Source organism: Trichosurus vulpecula, chromosome 2 (assembly GCF_011100635.1).
Source record: "Trichosurus vulpecula isolate mTriVul1 chromosome 2, mTriVul1.pri, whole genome shotgun sequence".
Lineage (NCBI taxonomy): Eukaryota > Metazoa > Chordata > Mammalia > Diprotodontia > Phalangeridae > Trichosurus > Trichosurus vulpecula.
Window position 1 is genome coordinate 329,752,191 of NC_050574.1, and position 21,420 is coordinate 329,773,610.

The 21,420-nt window shown below is 40.1% G+C and overlaps 1 protein-coding gene across 1 annotated transcript in view; it reads left to right on the forward strand.

Moving 5' to 3' along the window:
• The first annotated feature begins 18,333 nt into the window (after positions 1 to 18,333).
• SNX4 (sorting nexin 4) overlaps positions 18,334 to 21,420 on the forward strand; it is a 96,943-nt gene continuing 93,856 nt past the window's right edge. Inside the window, exon 1 of the mRNA XM_036746028.1 lies at positions 18,334 to 18,560. Within this exon, the coding sequence (XP_036601923.1) occupies positions 18,411 to 18,560 (150 nt within the window). The 5' untranslated portion in view covers positions 18,334 to 18,410. The remainder of the gene's footprint in view (positions 18,561 to 21,420) is intronic.

Genomic DNA, 21,420 nt, shown 5'->3' on the forward strand with positions numbered 1-21,420 from the left:
AAGAGGTAAAGAGCTCACTTCCATTCATGTAGTAATTCAGTAAACATTTGAGCACCTACAATGTACTAGGTGATACACAAGATAGATAGTTCCTGACCTGAAGGAGCTTGTAATCTAATAGGATCATAAGATCGTAGATTTGGAGCTAACCCACTCATTATGCAAATGAGGATACTAAGGCCATGACATATGGAGGGTCACACAACTAAGTATAAAGGGTTAAACTGAACCCAGGTGTTCCTGACCCCCAAACCTAGTGTTTTATCCACTGGCATGCATGCTAATAGTGTTAGAAAATAGTGTCATAGGGGGCAGCTAGGTGGTGCAGTGAGTAGAGTGACGGCCCTGGAGTCAGGAGGACCTGAATTCAAATCTGGCCTCAGGCACTTGACACACTAGCTGTGTGACCTTGGGCAAGTCACTTAACCCCCAATGCCCTGCCTTCCCTCTTGCAAAATATTTTTTTTAAATTAAAAAAAGAAAGAAAACAGTGTCATAAATTCCCGGGAGAAATAAGCACATAAGAGTTAAATATAGAGTGTTCCCAAAGTCTTATTGCAGTTTTTAAGTTTCAAAGTTTAAATAGCTTAAAACTACACTAAGACTTTGGGAACCCGCTGTATTGCTCAAGATGCCATGATGAAAATTGTACTGGCATATAAACATTGATTGGTACAAGCAGCAAAAGATTGCATCTGATTTCCCACAGGAAAACAGGCCCGTAGGTGCCTTTGAATTGAGTATAGTTCTGTCCCTCTGGAGTCTGCACTCACGTGCAAGTGTTTTCAGCTTTTCCTCCGGCTTTAGCTTTTCTCTTATGTGCTTATGTCAGTAAAGCCTCTTTGATTTACTGGCTTGAAGGTCTTCATTTCCTCTTCTGCTTTGGGGATTCAGCCAAATTCTAGAATCTAGAGCGAGCTAGTTCTCTCAGTAGCTTCTAGGAAATCGACTTTGGCATACTTTGCAGATTAGACAGAGAAACTTTATTTAGGAGAAATATGCTGACCTAGAAAAGATGAAAAAGGTCCAAGATGACTAGATGGACTAGTTTTTGTTTTTGTTTTTTAATTTTAATTCTGACACAATTTATGCCAAACCCAGTAGATATCCATTATGATTTGAATAAGAGGTGCATTTGGCTGACTGTTGCCCTCAGCTGACAAAGAAACATTTTATTCTCCAGAAGGGACAAACCAGATTAGCAGTTATGTATACTGCCTTTGGCTCTTAGAGAACCCCAGAGCTAACAAAGGAAATCCTTTAAAAAAAAAAGCCAAAATTCAATCAAAAAGTACTTAAGTTCAGTGCCTGCTAATCTAAATCTTTCAGATTCATGACCCTGAAATGATTTCAGTATTTCAGATCTGGCTAATTTCTTAAGAATCCAAAAGCATTTATTAAACAAGATTCTTGCATCTCAACTCAGGATTTTACCTAGGGTCTGTATGTTGAAAGCCATACAGTACTGTAGATTCAGAGCTGGAAGTGAGTTTTTATTGTGTCAGAGGATGACATGTCATACCTGTGTTTTAGAAAAGTTACTTTGGCAATTGAGTGAAGGATGGACTATAGTGGATGGTGGGGGGAGACTTGTGGCTTTCAGACCAACCAGAAGGTTATTTTTTTAAAAAGGTCCAGGCATGAGGAAATGAGGAACTATACTAGGTGGTGGCAGTGTCAGAGAAGAGAAGGCATATTTGAGAGATGTTGCAAAGGTGAAATGGATACACCTTGACAGCAGATTGGATATAGGGGGTGACAGATAGTGAGGAGTCCAGGATGGTTCCTAGGTTGTGAGCCTGGGGGACTGAGAAGATATGGAAGTTTGGAAGTGGGAAGTGGGAAAAAGACAATGAGTTCAGTTTTGGACATGTTTCATTTAAGATGTCTACTGGACATCAGGTTGATGTCTAGTAAGCAGTAAGAGATTTTAGACTAGAGCTCATCAGAGAAGTTAGGGCTGAATGACTAGATATGAGCTTCATCAACAGATTCATTATCTATGGGAGTTGATGAGATCATCAAGTGTAAAGGAAGAAGAGGAGGGGACCCAGGAAGGAGCCCTTTTGGACATCCATGCTTAATGGGTCTGACCTGGATGAAAATACAGCAAAAGAGACTGAGAGGGATTGATCAGAGAGGTAAGAGAAGAACCTAGAGAGAAAAGAATATCAAGAAGAGGGTAAGCAGCAGTGTCAGAGGCTGCAGAGAAGTACAGAGGGATGAGGATGAAGAGATCATTAGTAACTATGGAGAGAGCAGTTCAGTTGGAAGCTGATTATAGGGGATTAAGAACAGAGTGAGGAGACAACTATTGCAGACAGCCTTTGCAACTTTAGCCACCAAAAAAGTGGGAGACATGGGATGATAGCAAAGGATCAAGGGAGGAATTTTTTGAGGACGAGGGAGACACCGGCTATGCTTGTAGGCAGTAAGGTAATAGTGGATGAGGAGAGATTGAAGATAAGTGAAAGAATGGAAATGATAGGGGAAAAAGTCTGCTAGAGGAGACTTGGAATCTTTTTCTCAGATAGAGGAGTTGGCCACTTTATCACGTGAGACAAGTGAGGGAAGATACAGTAGCAGAAGGCATCTGGGTTATGTGAGATAAGGAGGGAGAAAAGGGAACTCTTGGCAAATGGATGCAATTTTTTTCAGTATGTTAAGAGGCAAAGTTCTCAGCTGAGATGGTGGGGTGTAGGCAGCCACTGGAGATGTCAGGTGAGATGAAAATATTTGCAAGAGTTAGTGTGGTGAATGGGTTAGTGAGTTAATTATGAAAATGTAAAACAATTGTCCTAACACCATTAGGAATCTAGTTGAGATTATGTGATATAAATGTATAGCGGACCCAGTCAGGATTGTTGTGTGATTTTCCTCCAGCTTCATTCAGGAACTCAGAGAAGGTATCTGATGGTGGGAGTGTTCCAAGGCTAAGGTCTGGAGAGGCACAACTGGTGATAATGATAAGGCAACATGAGAAGAGGACCATATAGAGCTGAACTAGTTTACCAAAGGGTCAAGATGGAGGAAGGAAGAGAGTGTGGCTAGTGTAGAAGTGATGCTGCCCTGGGAGAGACTTGAGGAGTCAAGGGATTGGAGGTCACATTGTAGACAAAGAGCAGGATTTGATCATGGAAGGCAGAGGGAAAGATGTTTAAAATATTTTTTCCCCAATTACAAGTAAAAACAATTTTTAATGTTTGTTTTTTTAAAAGAGTTCCAAATTCTTTTTGTCCTTTTCTTTCCTCCCCTCTTCCTGAGATAGTAAGCAATCTGATATAGGTTATACATATATGATCATGTAAAATATATTTCCATATTAGTCATTTTGTGTAAGAAAAGCTCAAGCCAAAAGACACCATAAAAAAGGAGCCACTATTGTTTTTTTTTTTTTTTTTACAAACAGGTATTTCCCCTTCAACGTCCCCTCTTTTTTGTCTCTTCAGAATACAGAGCTGATAGTGGTATTGCTAGATCAAAGTGTATGCACAATTTTATAGCCCTTTGGGCGTAGTTCCAAATTGCTCTCCAGGATGGTTGGATCAGTTCACAACTCCACCAATAGTGCATTAGTGTCCCAATTTTACCATATCCCCTCCAACATTTATCATTTTTCTTTTCTATCATATTAGACAATCTGATGGTTGTGACATGGTACCTAAGAGTTGCTTTAATTTGCATTTCTCTAATCAATAGTAATTCAGAGCATTTTTCATATGACTATAGGTAGCTTTCATTTTGGCACAGTTCTTTTTAAAATTTTATTTTATTTTTCAATGAACAAAAATCTATTTTATCGCCTCAATTTAAAAAAACCCACCTTGTAACAAATAAGCACAATGAAGCAAAATAAATTCCCACATTGACCTAGACCCGAAAACTACATCTCAGTTGGCACTCTGAGTCCACCACTTCTCTATCACAAGGTGGGTAGGATGTCCTACCCTGTGGAATCATCAGTTCTGTGGAATCATGGTTGATCAGAATTCAAACCTAGTTCAAAAAAGGAAGTTTAAAATTTAAACTCTGTGACAATGGAGCTTGACTTTGATTCCTGGAAAAATTCTAGAATATATTATTAAAAAGATGGTTTGCGAGCCTTTCAAAAGACAAGCAATAATCACTACGAGCTGACATCAATTCATTGAGAACAAATCAAAAGATCACAGAATTAGAGCTAGGAGATCTTAGACACCATATACTCCAATCTCCTGCATGTTACAGATGAGAAAAATGAAACCTGATGAGGTGGCTTACCAAACTAACCTCTCTCTCCCTCTCTCTCTCTCTCTCTCTCTCTCTCTCTCTCTCTCTCTCTCTCTCTTTCTCTCTCTCTCAGGTTCATCATGGAACACCATGATCTCAGAAGAGCCAAAATTTCAGGTAACACAAATGGCAAAGGGAAGACATACAGCATCTATGCTACTATCGTTGTTGTGTTTGTCCTTCGTTTTCGAAGAGGACCATGGCATCAGGGAAATGATGACATGACTTGGATTTGAGTAAGGGAGCGCTGTGCAAGGTCACCAGCCTCACTTTCTCCTCCAGAGCCATCTGGGTCCAGTGACCTGATATTCATCAAGATGACTGGAGATGGCCCAAGATGCAATGGGAGACTCTGGCCCTTTTAGGCTAAGGCCTTTTCAGGTACTCACTTAGAGTGAGGTGACATCCATTCAGTGAATAGGCCTCTTTAAGAAGCTGATCAAAGGATGGCCCCTTTAATTAGGAAAAAAGAAAAAAAAATCAAGCTGGGAGGGGAAGACCCTCAGGGTTGCTCTTCCAAAGAGAAACAGTTACCAGTGACATTCACTCTAAGCCAGGAGGGCCCAAAATACAGCCATTAAGTGGAGCTTGGGCAGAGACCTATTGTGGTCCAGTCTGTGAGGTTCAGAGTGAACTGGGTTTAAGGTTACTATTGTATATTTATACAAGGTGTATATATTAACAAATGATGACTTGTGCATGAGGATAAAATATCTCCGCAGCTGAGGAGCTCATGATCTACCAAGTCAACACATTACACTTTTGAATAGCTCAATTATTAGGAAGTTCTTTTTTATGTCAATCGACAAGAACTTGTTGAACCTAAATCTATTTTTCTACAATGTTTTATCTTTGACTCCTAGTTCTCCCTTCTATCATCAAGTAAAGACGTCCAATCCCTTTTCCCAGGACCATTCTCCAGAACTTGAAGATACCAATCATGTCCCCTAAAGTCTTCTTTTCTCCAGACTAAACATTCTAGTTTTTTCAACCAATTCTCCTATGTCATTGACTTCAGTTCCCTTACCATTTCGGTTATTTTCTTCTGGACATACTCCAGCCTATCAATATCCTTTCTAAAATGTGATGCCCAGAACTGATTGCAATACTTCTCCACACATGAGGTCTAACCAAGGCAGCATATAATAGAACTACCAATTCTTTCATTTTGGTCACTAGTCTTCTATTATCTGCAGTAGCTTTTTTTTTTTTTAACTGCCAGTGTCCATAGTAGTTACTGGATAAATGTGAATTGATGATGCCTCAGTTGAAAGGACCCAACTGCCTGCTGTACTAGTGTCTCCCAGTAGATGTCAGTCTTGGCTCTTATTTAGAAAAGCTGCAACGTCCTATGTCATATGCTGAAAAACAAAAGTCCCTTCTGTCCAATTTAGCTTGTAGTGATTCCAAGCAGAGAAACCCTAGCCAACCCTGTTCAGGTTGAGCTTGACCATCAAAATAATTGATGGTCAATGACTGATGAGGAGTACTTGGCTGTGGTTATTGAGAGCTGCCTAAAAAGTAAATCAGATCTCCTCTGAATTACTTGCTCTGGAAGTCAGCATGACACAGTTTGGTGGAAAGAGCCCTGGACTTAGAACTTACTGACTCAGTTTGAATGCCAGCTCTGCCACTAAATGACTGTGATATTGGGAAAGTCACTTCATATCTGATGGACCACCTCAATCCCCCATATATAAATTAAAGAGGTTAAATACTAAATGAATTGTAAAATTCTAAAATTCTCTGATGATTTGAAAAGAAATTATCCTGAGAGTAAGGAGACCTAGGTTATAACCCCTGCTAATACCCTTATCAAGTGTATCCTCTGTGTATATATATATTATTCTCATACAATTTTTATGTAGATGAGAAAGTAGTTACAAGATACCTTTTTCCTCCTGCTAACTTGTTTTAAAATAAGTTTTAAAAATTGATTTATTTAAATTTAAATCTTATTTCTTATATTATCATAGTTATCCTAAGCATCTTCCTTCCCCCTCCTAGACAGCCATCCCGTATGACAAATAGTATTTTTAGAGAGGGAAAAAAAGCAGCACAACTAAGCAATACATTGAAAAAGTCCATATTTGCTAGACTTCTAGGAGCCAAGATGGTGGAATAAGCAGTAAGTTGCTCTTATTCTCCCTTGCTGACCTTGAAAAACCCAGAAAATACCGCCCCAGGAAAAATCCTGGAACAGTGGTGCCAGTAGAAAGATGGGGTACAACAGTTTTTTAGCTCTTGAGGCTGGGAGATTAACAGGAAAGGTCCCTCTTGCTGTGGCCAAAGGAGACTAATACAGGACAGGAAGCATCCCGGCCAGCCAGTAAGAAGCCCTACCTCAGCAAACCAGCAGGAGATCCTGAGCCCCAGTGTGGTGGACTGGTAAGCACCAACACTAGGACCACCCCTTCAGCCTTCTCACAGACAGGGGAACCAGCAGATGCCAGTGCAGAGAACCACCAATTGCATGGCTACCCATGCTCTAGCTCAGCCCCATCTAGGACGTGGCTTCCAGCAGCCAGACCATTCCCACCCCAATACCTCACTCAGAGAGCTTCATTGTAACCCAGAGGAAATGCAGTAAAACTCCACATGCATCTGCACATACCAGCTGCCACCACCAGCTCCAGCTCAGCACCAGGTATGCTATAGCCTCTACAGCCTCCAGCTGCCAGAACCTGAGGCCCCAGCACACAAAGCCAGTAACCAGGCCCCTAGCCCCCAGCACAAGGACCCACATGTACAAAAATATTTATAGCAGCTCTTTTTGTACTGGCCAAGAATAGGAAATAGAGGGGATGCCCATCAGTTGGGGAATAGCTGAACAAGTTGTGGTATATGAATGTAATGGAATACTATTGTGCTATAAGAAATGATGAGCAGGCGGACTTCAGAAAAACCTGGAAAGACTTACATGAACTGATGCTGAGTAAAGTGAGCAGAATCAGGAGAACATTGTACACAGTAACAGTCACATTGTACGATGACTGACTTTGATAAATATAGCTCTTCTCAGCAATGCAAGGACCTAAAAGAACTCCAAAAGACTCATAATGGAAAATTCCATCCACATCCAGAGAAAGAAATATGGAGTCTGAATGCAGATCCAAGCATACTGTTTGCTTTCTTTTTTGTTTTGTTTTGTTTTTTTCTTTCTCATGGTTCCTCCCATTGGTTCTAATTGTTCTATACAACATGACTAATGTGAAATTATGTTTAATAAGAATGTATATGTAGAGCCTTTATCGGATTGCATGCTGTTTTGGGGAGGGGGAAGGGGAGGGAGGCGGAGAAAATTTAAAACTTGTGGAAATGAATGTTGAAAACTAAAAATAGGGGGAAGAGCCAAGATGGCAGCTGGAAAGCAGGGACTTGCTTTTAAGCTCTCCCCCAAATCCCTCCAAACACCAGTAAAAAATGGCTCTGAACAAATTCTAGAGCTGCAGAACCCACAAAATAGCAGAGGGAAACAGGTCTCCAGCCCAGGACAGCCTGGATGGTCACCAGGAAGGGTCTATAGTATGGTGCTGAGAGCAGAAGGCAGCCCAGCGTGGGCCACGCCAGTTCAGATCAGACCCTCAGCCAGCCAGCTAGAACAGGCCTTGGGGCCATGAAACAGTGAGCTGTGGCAGTTACCAGACTTCTCAACCCACAAACGCCAAAGAGCAGGTTAGTGGGAAACTGCAGGATTGAGTTCAGAGCGGTCCAGCTGCCTGCTCTAGGGGTGGAGGCAGTGGTGCAGCCATGGGGGTGGTAGCAGCAGCAGAAAGCTCCTGAGGCTGCTTCTAGAGCACCAGCGTCAGCTGCTTCCCAAGTTCCTGGCTCACACAGTGGAAGGAACCTAGCAGCGGATCAGAGCGGGAGTGCAAGGAGTGCTTTGTGGGCACAAAGGCAGGTTCTCTTGCTTAGCCCTGCTTGGATCTGGATTGCAGTCCTGGTTGACGGTTCTGGGGGGAGGAGAAGTGATGCTGGGACAGAGCCTGGGCTGACGGTGGAGTAGAAGTAGCTCTGAAAACAGCAGTGCTTGGACCCTAAAGCTTGGGACAAAGTACTCTCTACTCTACAAGCAGTCATATCCTGACAAAAAGCTCAAGGGTCAAGCAGTTGGCTGGGAACATGAACAGGCAGTGAAAATGAACTCCTCAGACTCAAACTCAAACTCTAGATTCCTTTTTTGGTGACAAAGAAGATCGAAACACACAGCCAGAAGAAGTCAACAAAGTCAAAGAGCCTACATCAAAAGCCTCCAAGAAAAATATGAATTGGCCTCAGGCCATGGAAGAGCTCAAAAAAGGATTTGGAAAATCAAGTAAGAGAAGTAGGGGGAAAATTGGGAAGAGAAATGAGAGTGATGCAAGAAAACCATGAAAAACAAGTCAACAACTTGCTAAAGGAGACCCTAAAAAATACTGAAGAAAATAACACCTTAAAAAATAGACTGACTCAAATGGCAAAAGAGCTCCAAAAAGCCAATGAGGAGAAGAATGTCTTGAAAGGCAGAATTAGGCAAATGGAAAAGGAAATCCAAAAGACCAGTGAAGAAAATATCACCTTAAAAATTAGATTGGAGCAAGTGGAAGCTTGCTCCAATGTATATGTGTGTGTGTATATAACTATATATAAACTATATATATATATATATATACATGGATATATATATATACATGGATATATATATATAGATATAGATATATATATACACATAGACAGAGGGCACAGGGTGAGTTGAATATGAAGGGATGATATCTAAAAAAAAATAAAATCAAATTAAGGGATGAGAGAGGAATATATTGAGAGAGGGAGAAAGGGAGAGATAGAATGGGGTAAATTATCTCACATAAAAGTGGCAAGAAAAAGCAGTTCTGTTGGAAGGGAAGAGGGGGCAGGTGAGGGGGAATGAGTGAATCTTTCTCTCATCATCGGATTCAACTTGAGGAGGGAATAACTCAATTGGGTATCTTATCCCACAGGAAAGTAAGGGGAAGGGAATTTAAAAAGGGGGGATGATAGAAGGGAGGGCAGATGGGGGAGGAGGTAATCAAAAGCAAACACTTTTGAAAAGGGGCAGGGTCAAGCGAAACGACTGAATAAAGGAGGCAGGACAGGATGGAAGGAAATATAGTTAGCCTTTCATAACATGAGCATTGTAAAAGCGTTTTACATAATGATACATGTGTGATCTATGTTGAATTGCTTGTCTTCCTGGGGAGGGTGGGTGGGAAGAGAAGAGGGGAGAGAATTTGGAACTCAAAGTTTTAAAAGCAGATGCTCAAAAAAAAAGGGTTTTTTTTATTTGCATGCAGCTGGGAAACAAGATATATAGGCAATGGGGCATAGAAATCTATCCTGCCCTCCAAGAAAGTAAGGGGAAAGGCTATGGCAGCAGGGGAGTGGGGTGAAAGAGGGGAGGGCTGACTGGAGAAGGAGGCAATCAGAATATATGCCATCTTGGAAACAGTGGGGAGGGTAGAAATGGGGAGAATATTTGTAACTCAAAAATTTGTGGAAATCAATGTTGAAAACTAAAATGTTAAATAAAATCACTAATACATATAAAAATTTAAAAAAGAAAACTAAAAATAAATAATTTAATTTTTTAAAAAAGAAAAACTCAAAGACATGTGCAATATGTAAAAGATATGAATTTCCTACCTCCACAAACCCGGCTGGGGCATGTCCTGTCATATCTAGTCAATTGAATCTAGCTTGATATTAATCATTTTCTTACATTTATTTATTTATTTATTTATTTATGGTATGTGGTTATTCTTTCCATTTATGCTGTTGTAGTTACTATGTATGTTGTTTTCTTGTCTCTACTTCACTTAGTATTAGTGTTCATCTAGATCTTTCCATTCTTCTCTGTATTTGTCACAGACATAATTTTTTACAGCTCAATAATATTCCTTTACACTCATGTACCATAATTTGTTTAGCCATTCCCCAATTGATGGGCAAATACTCTGTTTCCAATTCTTAGCCACTACAAAAAAAAAGTTTTTGTAAATATTTTGGTATATATGGGAACTTACTACTTAATAAGCCTTGGGGAATAAGCCCAGTAATGGAGTCTCTGGTTCAGAGGGTATTGACATTTTAGTCCATTTACTTTATTTGTATAATTCCAAATTGCTTTCCAAAATGATTGTACAATTTCACAACTCCATCAACTATGTATTAGTATGCCTATCATTTCCACAACCCCTCCAACATTAATGGTTGCCATTTTTTGTTATTTTTGCCAATCTTCAGGGTTTGAGGTAAAACCTCAGGGTTGTTGATTTGCATTTCTCTTATTATTGGTGGTTTAGAGTGTTCTTTTGAGAACTATTTGTTCATATCCTTTGAGCATCTACCTATTGGGGAATGGCTATTAGTTATACACACACACACACACACACCTATTAGATACTAACCTTTATCAGAGAAATTTGATTCAAAGATTTTTTTTTCCCATTTGACCACTATCCTTCTTATCATGGGACATTAATTTTGTCTGTGAAGAAGCTTTTCACTTTCAAGTAATCAAAGATATCTATTTTATCTTTTGTAATTACTTCTGTCTTTTGTTTGGGTAAGCACACATCTCCTACCCAAAGCTGTGAAAGGTGTATGATCTCTTTCTCTTCTAATTTTTTTTTTAGTATGATCTTTAGTAAGATTAAGATCACATATCCATTTAGAATATATTGTGGAATAAAATGTAATTTGTTGGTCTAATCCTAATTTCTGCCGGACTACTTTCCAGATTTCCCTGCAGTTTTTTTTTAAGCAAATAAGGAGTTTTTTCTAGGTAATTTATGTTTTCCACTTCATCAAACACTGGGTTATTGAGTTCTCTTGTTTTTAATTCTTCCCTGCCTTGTCTTTTCCATCGGTCTATTTTTTTTTAACCAGTGCCAGATGGTTTTGATGATTGCTGCTTTATTATATAGTTTGAGGTCTGGAAGTGCTATTCCCTCGTCATCTCTTCTTAACTTTATCATTTCCCTTGATAATCTATATCTTTCATTTTTCCAAATGACTATTATTATCATATCAAGTAGTATAACATATTTCCTTGATAATTTGATTGCTATAGCGTTAAAAGCATCAATTAATTTTGGTAGTATTGTTATTTTTATTATATCTGCATAGCCTATTCATGAGCATTTGGATATTCCTCCAACTATTTAGATTGTTCTTTATTTCCTTAAGGGATACTTTGTAATTGAATCTGTACAAGCCTTTTGGGTGCTTTGGTGGGTCAGTCCCCATATATTTTATGTATTTTGTAGTTATTTAGAATGGGATTTCCCTTTCTGTTATTGCTTCATTGCTTCTTGTGTTTTGTTATTATTATACAGAAATGCTGTTGGTTTTTGAGGATTTGTTTTGTAGCCTGCAACTTTGCTGAAGCTATTAATTGTCGCAATTAGTATCTCTGCTGATTCTCTAGGATTTTCCAAATAAACCATCTTATCATCGGCAAATGTGTATAGTTTTATCTCCTCTTTACCTGTCTTTATGCCTTCAATTTCTCTCATCTTATTGCTATTGCTAGCATTTGCAAAACTATATCGAATAATAGTGGAAAGAGTGGGCATCCTTGCCTCAATCCTGTAATTACTAGAAAAGGTTCTAGTTTATTCTCATTGCATATTATGCTTGCTTTTCGTTTTAGATAGATGCTTTCTTTGATGTTAAAAAGTTCCTCCCCCAAAAAAGTCCCTCTATGCCTATACTTTGTAGAATTTTTAGCATTAAAAGTGTCATATTTTCTTAAAAGCTTTTTCTGCATCTATTGAGATGATAATGTGGTTTTAGATGTTTTGATTTTTAATATGATTAATTATGTCGATTTTTTCCCCTTAATGTTGAACTATCCTTGCATTCCTGGTGTAAATACCACATGGTCATAAAAAAGATTTCTTGAATAACCACTGTAGTCTGTTTGACAGAATTTTGTTAAAATTTTTAAAGTCAATGTTCATTAATGATATTGCCCTGTAGTTGGTTTTTTCCCCCTGTGTTTTAATATTTTCCTGGTTTAGGTATCAGGATTATATTTGTCTCATAAAAGAATTCTGGTAAGGTCCTTTTCCCCCGCTTCAATATAAAAAAATAATTTGTTAAATATGGATACTAACTGTTCTCAAAAAGTTTGATAGAATTCTCCCATGAATTAGTCAGGACCAGGAGTTTCCCCATCCCCCCTTTTGGTAGTTTCTTTACAGTTAGATCTATTTTCTATTCTGAGATTGGTTTATTTAAGATCTCTAAACAGTCTTTTGTTTTTTTTCTTTTGATGTTATTTAGTTGTTTAAGTCATGTCCAACTCTTGGTGACCCCATTTGGGGTTTTCTTGGCAAAAGTGCTAAAGTGGTTTGCTACTTCCTTCTCTAACTCATTTTACAGATGAGGAAACTGAGGCAAACAGGGTTAAGTAACCTGCCCAGAGTCACACATCTAGTAACTGTCTGAGGCTGGATTTGAACTCAGGAAGATCAGTCTTTCTGATTCCAAGCCCAGAGGTCTATACACTTCATCACTTAGCTGCCCCTTCTGTTGGTTGGGGTATAATGCTCCCTATCCACCTCTTCATTGTTATCTCTGCCAGATCTCCACCTTTACTCCTATCTCCTTATAAAAATTTAGAAAGAAGTCTTTCACTGGTCTTTCTGTTGTCACTCTTTTGCTGTCCTTGCTTACCGCATTTATTCAATCCTACTGCCTTTTAGTTGGTGCAGTATTTGAGAAACAAATAATCTCTTCAGTTGTGGTTTTCTTTCTAAAAACATTCCAAACTCTTTATTACTGAACATCCTTTTGTCCTGTACAGTTATGCTCAGATTTGTAGGATTAGTCACTCTGGGCTATATACTGAGCTTCATTGCTCTTCAGAATACATTATTACATTCCCTGCCTTTTTCTAGTGGGTGCAGAATAGCCTTTCATTTTTTTAATATCTTTTCCTTTGTATGTGAGCATCTTTCTCCTGATGGCTTACAGAAATTGTTATTTCTGAATTGGATTGTTAAATTTAACCCCTATGTGTCTTGGAGTTTGCAGCCTTGGTATCTCCTATCAAAAATAACTGACCTGGAAAACAGGTCAAAACAAGATAATCTAATAATCATCAGATTACCTAATAATCATTAGACTGCCTGAAAATCTGAACCATTAAAAGGAGATACCATATTTCAAGAAACCATGAATGAAAATCTGCCCAGATATATTAGACCCAGAGGGCAAAGTGAAAACAGAAATAATCCACTGGTTACCTCTTGAAAGAAATTTCAAAATGAAAAGTCCCAGGAATGTCATAGCCAAAATCCAGAGCTTTTAGCGGGAAAAAATACTCCAAACAGCCAGAAAGAAAGAGTTCAAATACCAAAGAACCATAATCAGCATCACACATGACTTGGCAGCTGTCATGATAATGTAGAGGAGTGCTGCAAGTCTGATATTATAAAAGGCAAAAAAAAAAGGCTTACAACCCAGAATAACTTATTCAATAAATTTGAATGTAATCTTACAGGGGAATGATGCAACAGAGGACTTCTTTAATGAAACAGAGGACTTCCAAGTATTCCTGATGAAGAGACCAGAGCTGAGTAGACAATGTGAAATGCAAACACAGGAGTCAAAAGAAAGTCTTAGATAGAAGAAGTATATAATTGGTTAACTGGGAATGACTATACCATGATGAAATGGTTATAAGTTATCTTCTCAGAACTTTAAGCATCATAGAGAAAGGTAAGTAAGACAGGACCTGGGGTTGGTTTTGTTCCATTTTGATGGTCTTATGAACACAGGTAGGGAATCTGCAGAAAAGGAGAATAAAGAAAAGAGAAAGGGGAAGATATGGGAAGTGGGAGTGAACAGAGGAGAAATAAAAGGGAACTTACTATCTTATATAATAGAAATACATGAGATGAACATCATGCAAACATGGATGAAAGATCAAAGGGAACAATTATTCGATGAATCCTACCTCTACCAATGCAGAGTGCAACATACTCTAGGCTTTTAGTAGACAATATTTAAAATATTCGTAGTCTGTCCTTAACATACAGCAAAACCAAAAACATTTCTGTATACAAAATAAAACTAAAAAGGATAATTGCCCTTCTGAACTTCCTTTTGTTCTCCTTTGTTCATTTTCTTTGAAATTCTTCACTAACCTTTTTTTTCTCTTTTCTTGGCAACATTATTATTAGCTTCCCTCTCCCATCCTTACCTCTAACTTGAAAAACAAACAACACAACCAAACACCTGTAACAAATCAACACAGCCAAGTAAAACAAATCCACCCATACACCATGTCCAAAGTTGTCTCCTTCTGCACTTGAATTCCTCACCACCCCATAAGTGGTTGGTAGCAAGCTTTGTCATCATACCTGTGGAGTCATGGTTAATCACTCCATTGATCATTGATTTCAAAGCTCTTTTTATTTACACTGTTGTCACTATATAAAATATTCTCTTCATTCTGTTCATTTGAATATGCAGTTCCTGCAAATTTTCCTAGGTTTTCTGAAACTTTCCCTTTCATCATTTCTCTTGGCACAATATTCAATTACATTCTTATGTCATGATTTGTTCAACCATTTCCCAAATGATGGGCATCGACTCTGCTTTCATTTCGTTGCTACAACAAAAAGAGCTACTGTAGATTTTTATTGTTGTTGTTCCATTAGGTCTTTTTCCTCTAAAAAAAAAAAGAGGAAATCTTTCCTGTAAAGAAAGAAGATCTCTTTGAAAGAGATAGACCTACTAGTGGTATCACTGGATCAAAGGATATGGACAGTTTAACGACTTCATTTGCACTAGACTTCTGCCAATATATATAAATAAAGCTCCTCTCTTTCCCCAAGTACTGGCACCAATCTTACTGAATTCACAGGAAGACTGAAAAAGCCTTTATTCACTTCTGGTTTTTTTTTGGGGGTGGTGGTAGGGAGGGAAAGGAGATAGTATAGCTCTGACATTTAAAAACAAAGGAATAGGTATTAAGGTAGAAGATACAAAAAGTTTTTAAAAATATGATTGCATAATGTAATTACATAATTTAACCACATAATTATTGCACCCTGTATTTTTTCAGTTCAAAATTTGGTTTGTAACCTTTCATTCCATAACCATCATGTGGTATAATTCTGTTTGTCACACTGCTTAAAAGGTAAACAGAGCAGCAATGTATTCACCAGTGGCATATGGCTATGCATTTATCTCTCGAAGTGCTAGAATTCTCAGTTCATGCACATCGTCGGTATGTTTAGGAAAGCCGACTTGCGCGATTTGTTTAGAGTGCTGCAGAACTAACAATACTGTCACTCAATCCAATGAAGAGCTGTAGGTGCAAGGGTGGCAGGCAGGCAGGCCGGCTGGGCTGCCATGATAAATGATGTGATATTCTAAGACTTGCATCTTCCCGCACTAGCTAAACTGTACAGTTTGTCTGCCAGCCATACAATTTAGTAATAAATTATTTTTAAGTAATACTGGCACTATTTAAAATTTTTTAAAAAGTTCACATAATGGTTGCCTCCCACTTTTTTGCAAAAAAATTTGGCATGAAATCTGCGACAATTATGTGGTGAAATACAGTACATGTAATCAATACTACATACCACCTCTTCCCCATCACTTCCCTTGTCTGGATTTCTGTAATTAGCTCATTTAGTAAGGCAGGGCAACCTTCACAAAGGTAAGTAATTTCCAGTAAAAACAAAAACAAAACAACCCTGGGTACCCTCTTTTGCAGCAGCCCCCTCCTTTTTCCATTTCCCTTTGTGGATTCTTTCCACATTCCATTGTAAGCTACTTGAGAACAAGGATTGTCTTTTTTTCTTATTTGTATCCCAAGCTTTTAGCACTCTGCCTGGCTCATAGCAAGTGTTTAATAATATTTATTATTTACTCTTTGGAATGACTATTAAAACTACATAAACAAATGAATAATCAGAGTCCTAAAGATGCCCTGTAGAACTTTATGGATATATTTTAAAGTTTTTTTTTTGTTACATTTTAAGTTCTGAACTATCTTCCTCCTTCCTTCCCCATCCCCCAGTAGACACAGATATTTGACACAGATATGTGATGTGTGTGTGTGTGTAAAACTATACCATGCATACTTCTATTTATCAGTTATTTTTCTGAAGATAGGTCCTTTGGAATTGATTTGAGTATTTATAATACTTAGGATAACTTAGTCATTCCCAGTTGTTCTTTGAACAATACTGCAGTTATTATATATAATGTTCTCTTGGTTCTTCTCATTTCACTCTTCATCATTTCATGCAAGTATTTCTATGTTTTTCTAAAATCAACCAGCTCATCCTTTCTTTTTTTATCAGCATGCAATTTTAAGTGTGGTTTATAACTTTTAATGTAATATTTTATTTTCCCCCAATTACATGTTAAAACAATTTTTAAACATTTTTTAAAGTTTTAGTTCCAAATTTGTATTTCTCCCTTCCTTACCACTCCCTTTCCTGAGTCAATAAACAATCCAATATAGGTTTTGTATGTGTGTAATGTATGTATATAAATGTATATGTGTTGTATGCCATCATGTAAAGCATTTCCATATTAGTCATTTTGTACAAGAGGACTTGAAAAGAAAGAGAAAACTAGCATACTTCAGTCTGTATTCAGATAGTATCAGTTCTTCCTCTGGAGGCAGATAACATGCTTCATCACGAATCCTCTGGGATCGTTTTGGATCATTGTATTGCTGAGAATAGCTAAATCATCACAGCTCTTCATGGAACAATATTGCTGTTCCTTTGCACAACATTCTCCTGGTTCTGCTCATTTCACTTTGCATCAGTTCATTTAAGTCTTTCTAGGTTTTTCTGAAATCACCTTGCTTGCTATTTCTTATAGCACAATAGTATTCTATCACAATCATATACCAATTAATTTCCCCAATTAATGGGCATCTCCTCAATTTCCAGTTCTTTGCCACCACAAATAGAGCTGCTATAAATATTTTAAAACATATAGGTTCTTTTCCTCTTTCTCTGATCACCTTAGGAAACAGACCTAGTGGTGGTATTGCTGGGTCATAAGCAATTTTGTAGGCTTTGGACTATAGTTCTAAATTGTTCTCCAGAACGGTTGGACCAATTCACAACTCCATCAACAATGCATTAATCTCAATTTTTCCCCATCCCCTCCAGCATTTGTCATTTTCCTTTTCTGTCATGTTAGTCACTGTGATAGGCATGAGGTGGAACCTCAGAGTTGTTTTAATTTGCATTTCTTCTGATCAATAATAATTCAGAGCATTTTTATATGTAACTGCTGTTTTCACTTTTTCTTGAGAGGTACCATCATCCTCTAATTCCGCACCCTGTGCTACTTCCAGTCCATGAAAGCACTGGCCTACATGGTCATCAATAAGGCATCGCCCAGCTCTGACATCTAATCCGCTCCAGCGGCTTCCCTGGGGTTTCCAGGATCAAACAGAAAATCCTCTGTTTGGTTTTTATAGGGGTCCTCCATAAACCTGACCCCTTCTTACTCTTTCTCTTCCCCCATAATCTGTGATCCAGTGACCCCGGTCTCCTCTCTGGGCTCAGGGCATATTCTCTGGCTCCCCCTTCTCCCTCCTGGTTTCCCTGGCTTCCTTCAGACCTCCCCCCCAAATCCCACCTTCTACAGGAAGCCTTTCCTGAGCCCCCTTCACGATCCCCTCTGCGGATCCTCAATACCTTGTTTGCACATGTTTGCACATGTTTGCATGCGGTCTCCCCGACCCTTTAGACCAGGAGGTCCTGGAGAGCAGGGCTAGCTTTTATCTTTCTTAGCACCCCGGGTTTTACACAAAGTAGGGACTTGCTTAATAAAAGCTCATTGCCTGACTTTTGGTCCCCTCTCCTACCCACTCCAGCCCCTGCCCCTCCCTTGGTCGGCCTCCTCCTCCTCCTCTCCCCTCCCCCGCCCCGCCCCGCCCTTGGTCAGCCTTCTCCTTCCCCCACCCCCTCTCCCCCGCCCTTTTACCCCTCCAGCCCCAGCCCCGCCCTTGGCCGGCCTCCTCCTCCAACCTCCTCCCCCGCCCCCAGGTGACCGCCGACCGAGGGGCTTCGAGGCGGAGGCGGGGCGGACGGCTGCGCAGGCGCACTGGGCGAGCTGAGCCCGTCGCCATGGAGCAGGGAGCACCCGAGGTGCCGCCGGGGCTTCTGGCCGAGCCCCTGGGGGGCCTGGACGCCGACCCGGTGGCTGCCGGGGATGAGCAAGCGGCCGGGGTCGGATGCGGGGCCGAGGGCCGGCTCTCAGGCTCCGGGGACGCCACGGTGAGGAGCGCAGGAGACCCGGGCCGGGCTCGGGCCTGAGCTCGGCGTGGAGGAGGCGGCAGCGGCTTCTGGGCTCGGCTGGGCCGGCGGGAGGCGGGGGTGAAGGGGAGACGGGGGAGGGCCGGGAGGAGAGAGGCCGGCGGGCGGGGGGCGGCGCTGGAGGAGACGGCCGAGTGCGAGTGTGTCAGTCTGAGCGTGTGCCTGACTGTGAATGGGTGTGACCCCGGGAGCCGGAGTGTATGCGTGTAGATTGTGTCAATCTGAGCGTGTGACTGAATGGGTGTGACCCGGGGAGTGTGGATGGGTGTGTCAGTGCGAGTCTGTGATTGTAAATGTGTGCCCCTAGGAGAGTATGTGTATGGCTGCCCCGTGTGAATGTGTGTGTCCCTGGGAGTGAGTATATGAATGTGGATGCCCCCGTGTGAGTGTACGAGTGTGCGATTGTGAATGGGGGTGTGAGTGGATGTCAGCGTGTCAGTGGTTTGTGAATGTGAGTGTGTAGGGGTGTGTGTCCTTGTGAGTGTGTTAGTTGCAGTACATGAATTTCAGTGTGTGACCGTCATTCTGAGTGTTTGATTTTGGATGTGTGAAAGTGTGTCCTTGCCAGTGTGTGAATTCCAGTGCATCAGTGTGTGTGTGTGTCCCTGTGAGTGGGAATGGTTGAATGAGTGTGAATGTGTGACTGAGCAGTTTAGGTGCAGCAGTGTGGATAGACTCAAGAATTTAGTTCAAATCCTGCCTCAGATACTTAATAAGATAACCATGTGATCCTCTCTTTGCCCCAGTTTCCTCATCTGTAAAATGAGGATAATAATAGGGGGTAATGAGGATCAAATGAGATGATATAGATAATATTTGTAAAATATTTTGCCAACGTTAAAGTACTGTGTAAATGCTATAAATGATGATGATGATAATCGTGGGTGTGTGTGGATGTCAAAGTATGTGAGAGTGTCTATGAGAGCAAGCAGGGACTGCAGTGATAGACTGCTGGAACAGTAAACTAGGCTCGAGGGAAGGAAAATAGATTAGGAGGTGGGGATTTGAACCTACTGCTGTTGTTTGGGGGGAGGGTAGCCTGTGCAGGTTAGGTTTGGGTAAATAGGAGGTTTGGAAGGTGGTTGGAGTTGGTAAGGTATAAATTTGGGAATTTGGCTAACTCCAGTTCTAGTCTATAGAACTTTGAGGACAAGGTCGGAGATGATAGAGTTGTGTGGGATGGACTTGAAATGGTTTCAGTCAATACAGCAGCATTTACTAAATACTTGGTTTGTACCAGGCACTATGCCGAGGCCCTGGGGATACGGAGAGAAAAATGAAATAGGCCCTAACCTCATAGAATTTAGATTCTTGGGAAGGAGGAGGGACACATGTACATACATATACATTTGAGTGTAAGGGACTCCTGGTGAGAAACTTCTCTACTCTTTCAGATCAGGTACCTTCTCTGCAACTTATATTCCTAGAGAGAGTTACCAGTGGCACTGAGAGATTGAATAACTTGCTTAGGGTCCCACTCTGATCTGATGCCAGCCTTCTTCCGTAGTCCAAACTACCTTTTGTATTTATAAGTATGTACAGAATAAATGTGAGTATTATTTTTGGGGGGGAAGGCACTGGTAGCTGGGTGAATTTCATATGGAACAGGGCACTTGAAGTCAGTTTTAAAGGACATGGGGTTTGTAAGAGTCAGATGAGGAAGAAATAAGTACTGTAAGCTTGGAGGATGTGTCAGTGTGTAATGCCAAGCAGGGTGAGACTTTTTGCCTTTGTTTTTTTTGTCTAGGAGTGCTTCTCAACACTAAGGTGGTGAAGTACCTTTGATGAGTCTTGCCTTTCAAATGTAATGGCAAGCAAAGTGGGGTCTTTTGTTTTGGTGTGCTTCTCAGCCCTGTCTTTGAGTCTTGCCTTTGTTTGAATCAAGAGTCAATTGATTGGAAACTATGTATATGATGTGGTGCTAGTGATTAAAGGTCTTTCCCACACCCCTTTTGCTAAGTAGGTGCTGAGCTCTCAGGGCCCTGAACAGGTTATATGAGCTCTGAGATTGGCAGTTACCCCTTTGAAAACCCAGATGTTGGTGCCTCTCTCTGGTAACTATAATGTCCTGGTCAGACAGCTAGAGGTCTGTCTGTTGATTTCTGTGTGTTATTTGCTCTGTTTATATAATTTCTGCTTGTAATTTCTGTTTATGTTTTCCCTGAAGTTCAGGGTGCCAACTTTCCCCCCTGAACTAAGTGAACGATATATGTATGTTTAATTAAAGTAAGATTGTTGTTGTTGGTCTTTCACCTCCACAGCAGTTGCTAGCAACATTGTTGTTATGCAGTGCAAGGCACCAAGATGTAGATGGAAGCGTGAAAATAGCAAGAATTCTAGTTCGACACTTAAAACCAAATGTAGCAAAGGGAGTAATGTCTGATAAGGTTGGAAAGATAGGTGGAAAATTTCTGGTATGGGAATTTAGGGCAAGATAAAATAGGCGGAATGGGAGTACGGTTGGGTTGCTTTTACTTTTTATGTGGCTTGTGTCTGTGCCTTAAAGACCCAGTAAATTGATGGTCTTGAAAAGTAGGAGATTTGAGATTTTTTCCTTCCCTCCTTAATAGTGACTTATTTATCTGATTACAGTTCTGACTTAGTAAATTTCTACTGGGGTCAGTGTTTCTAGCTCCGACTTTGCAAAAGTTCTCTGGTCTGTCTTTTTAAGTTAAGCAATTCAATTAAACGTTTATTAAGTGAAGACTTTGTACAAGGCACCAAGTTAGGGGCTGGGGAAGCAAGAACAAACAGTGAAATATGGCTCTTGCTTAAGGAGCTTACATTTCACAGAGAGATACAGTATGTACCTAGTGAAGTA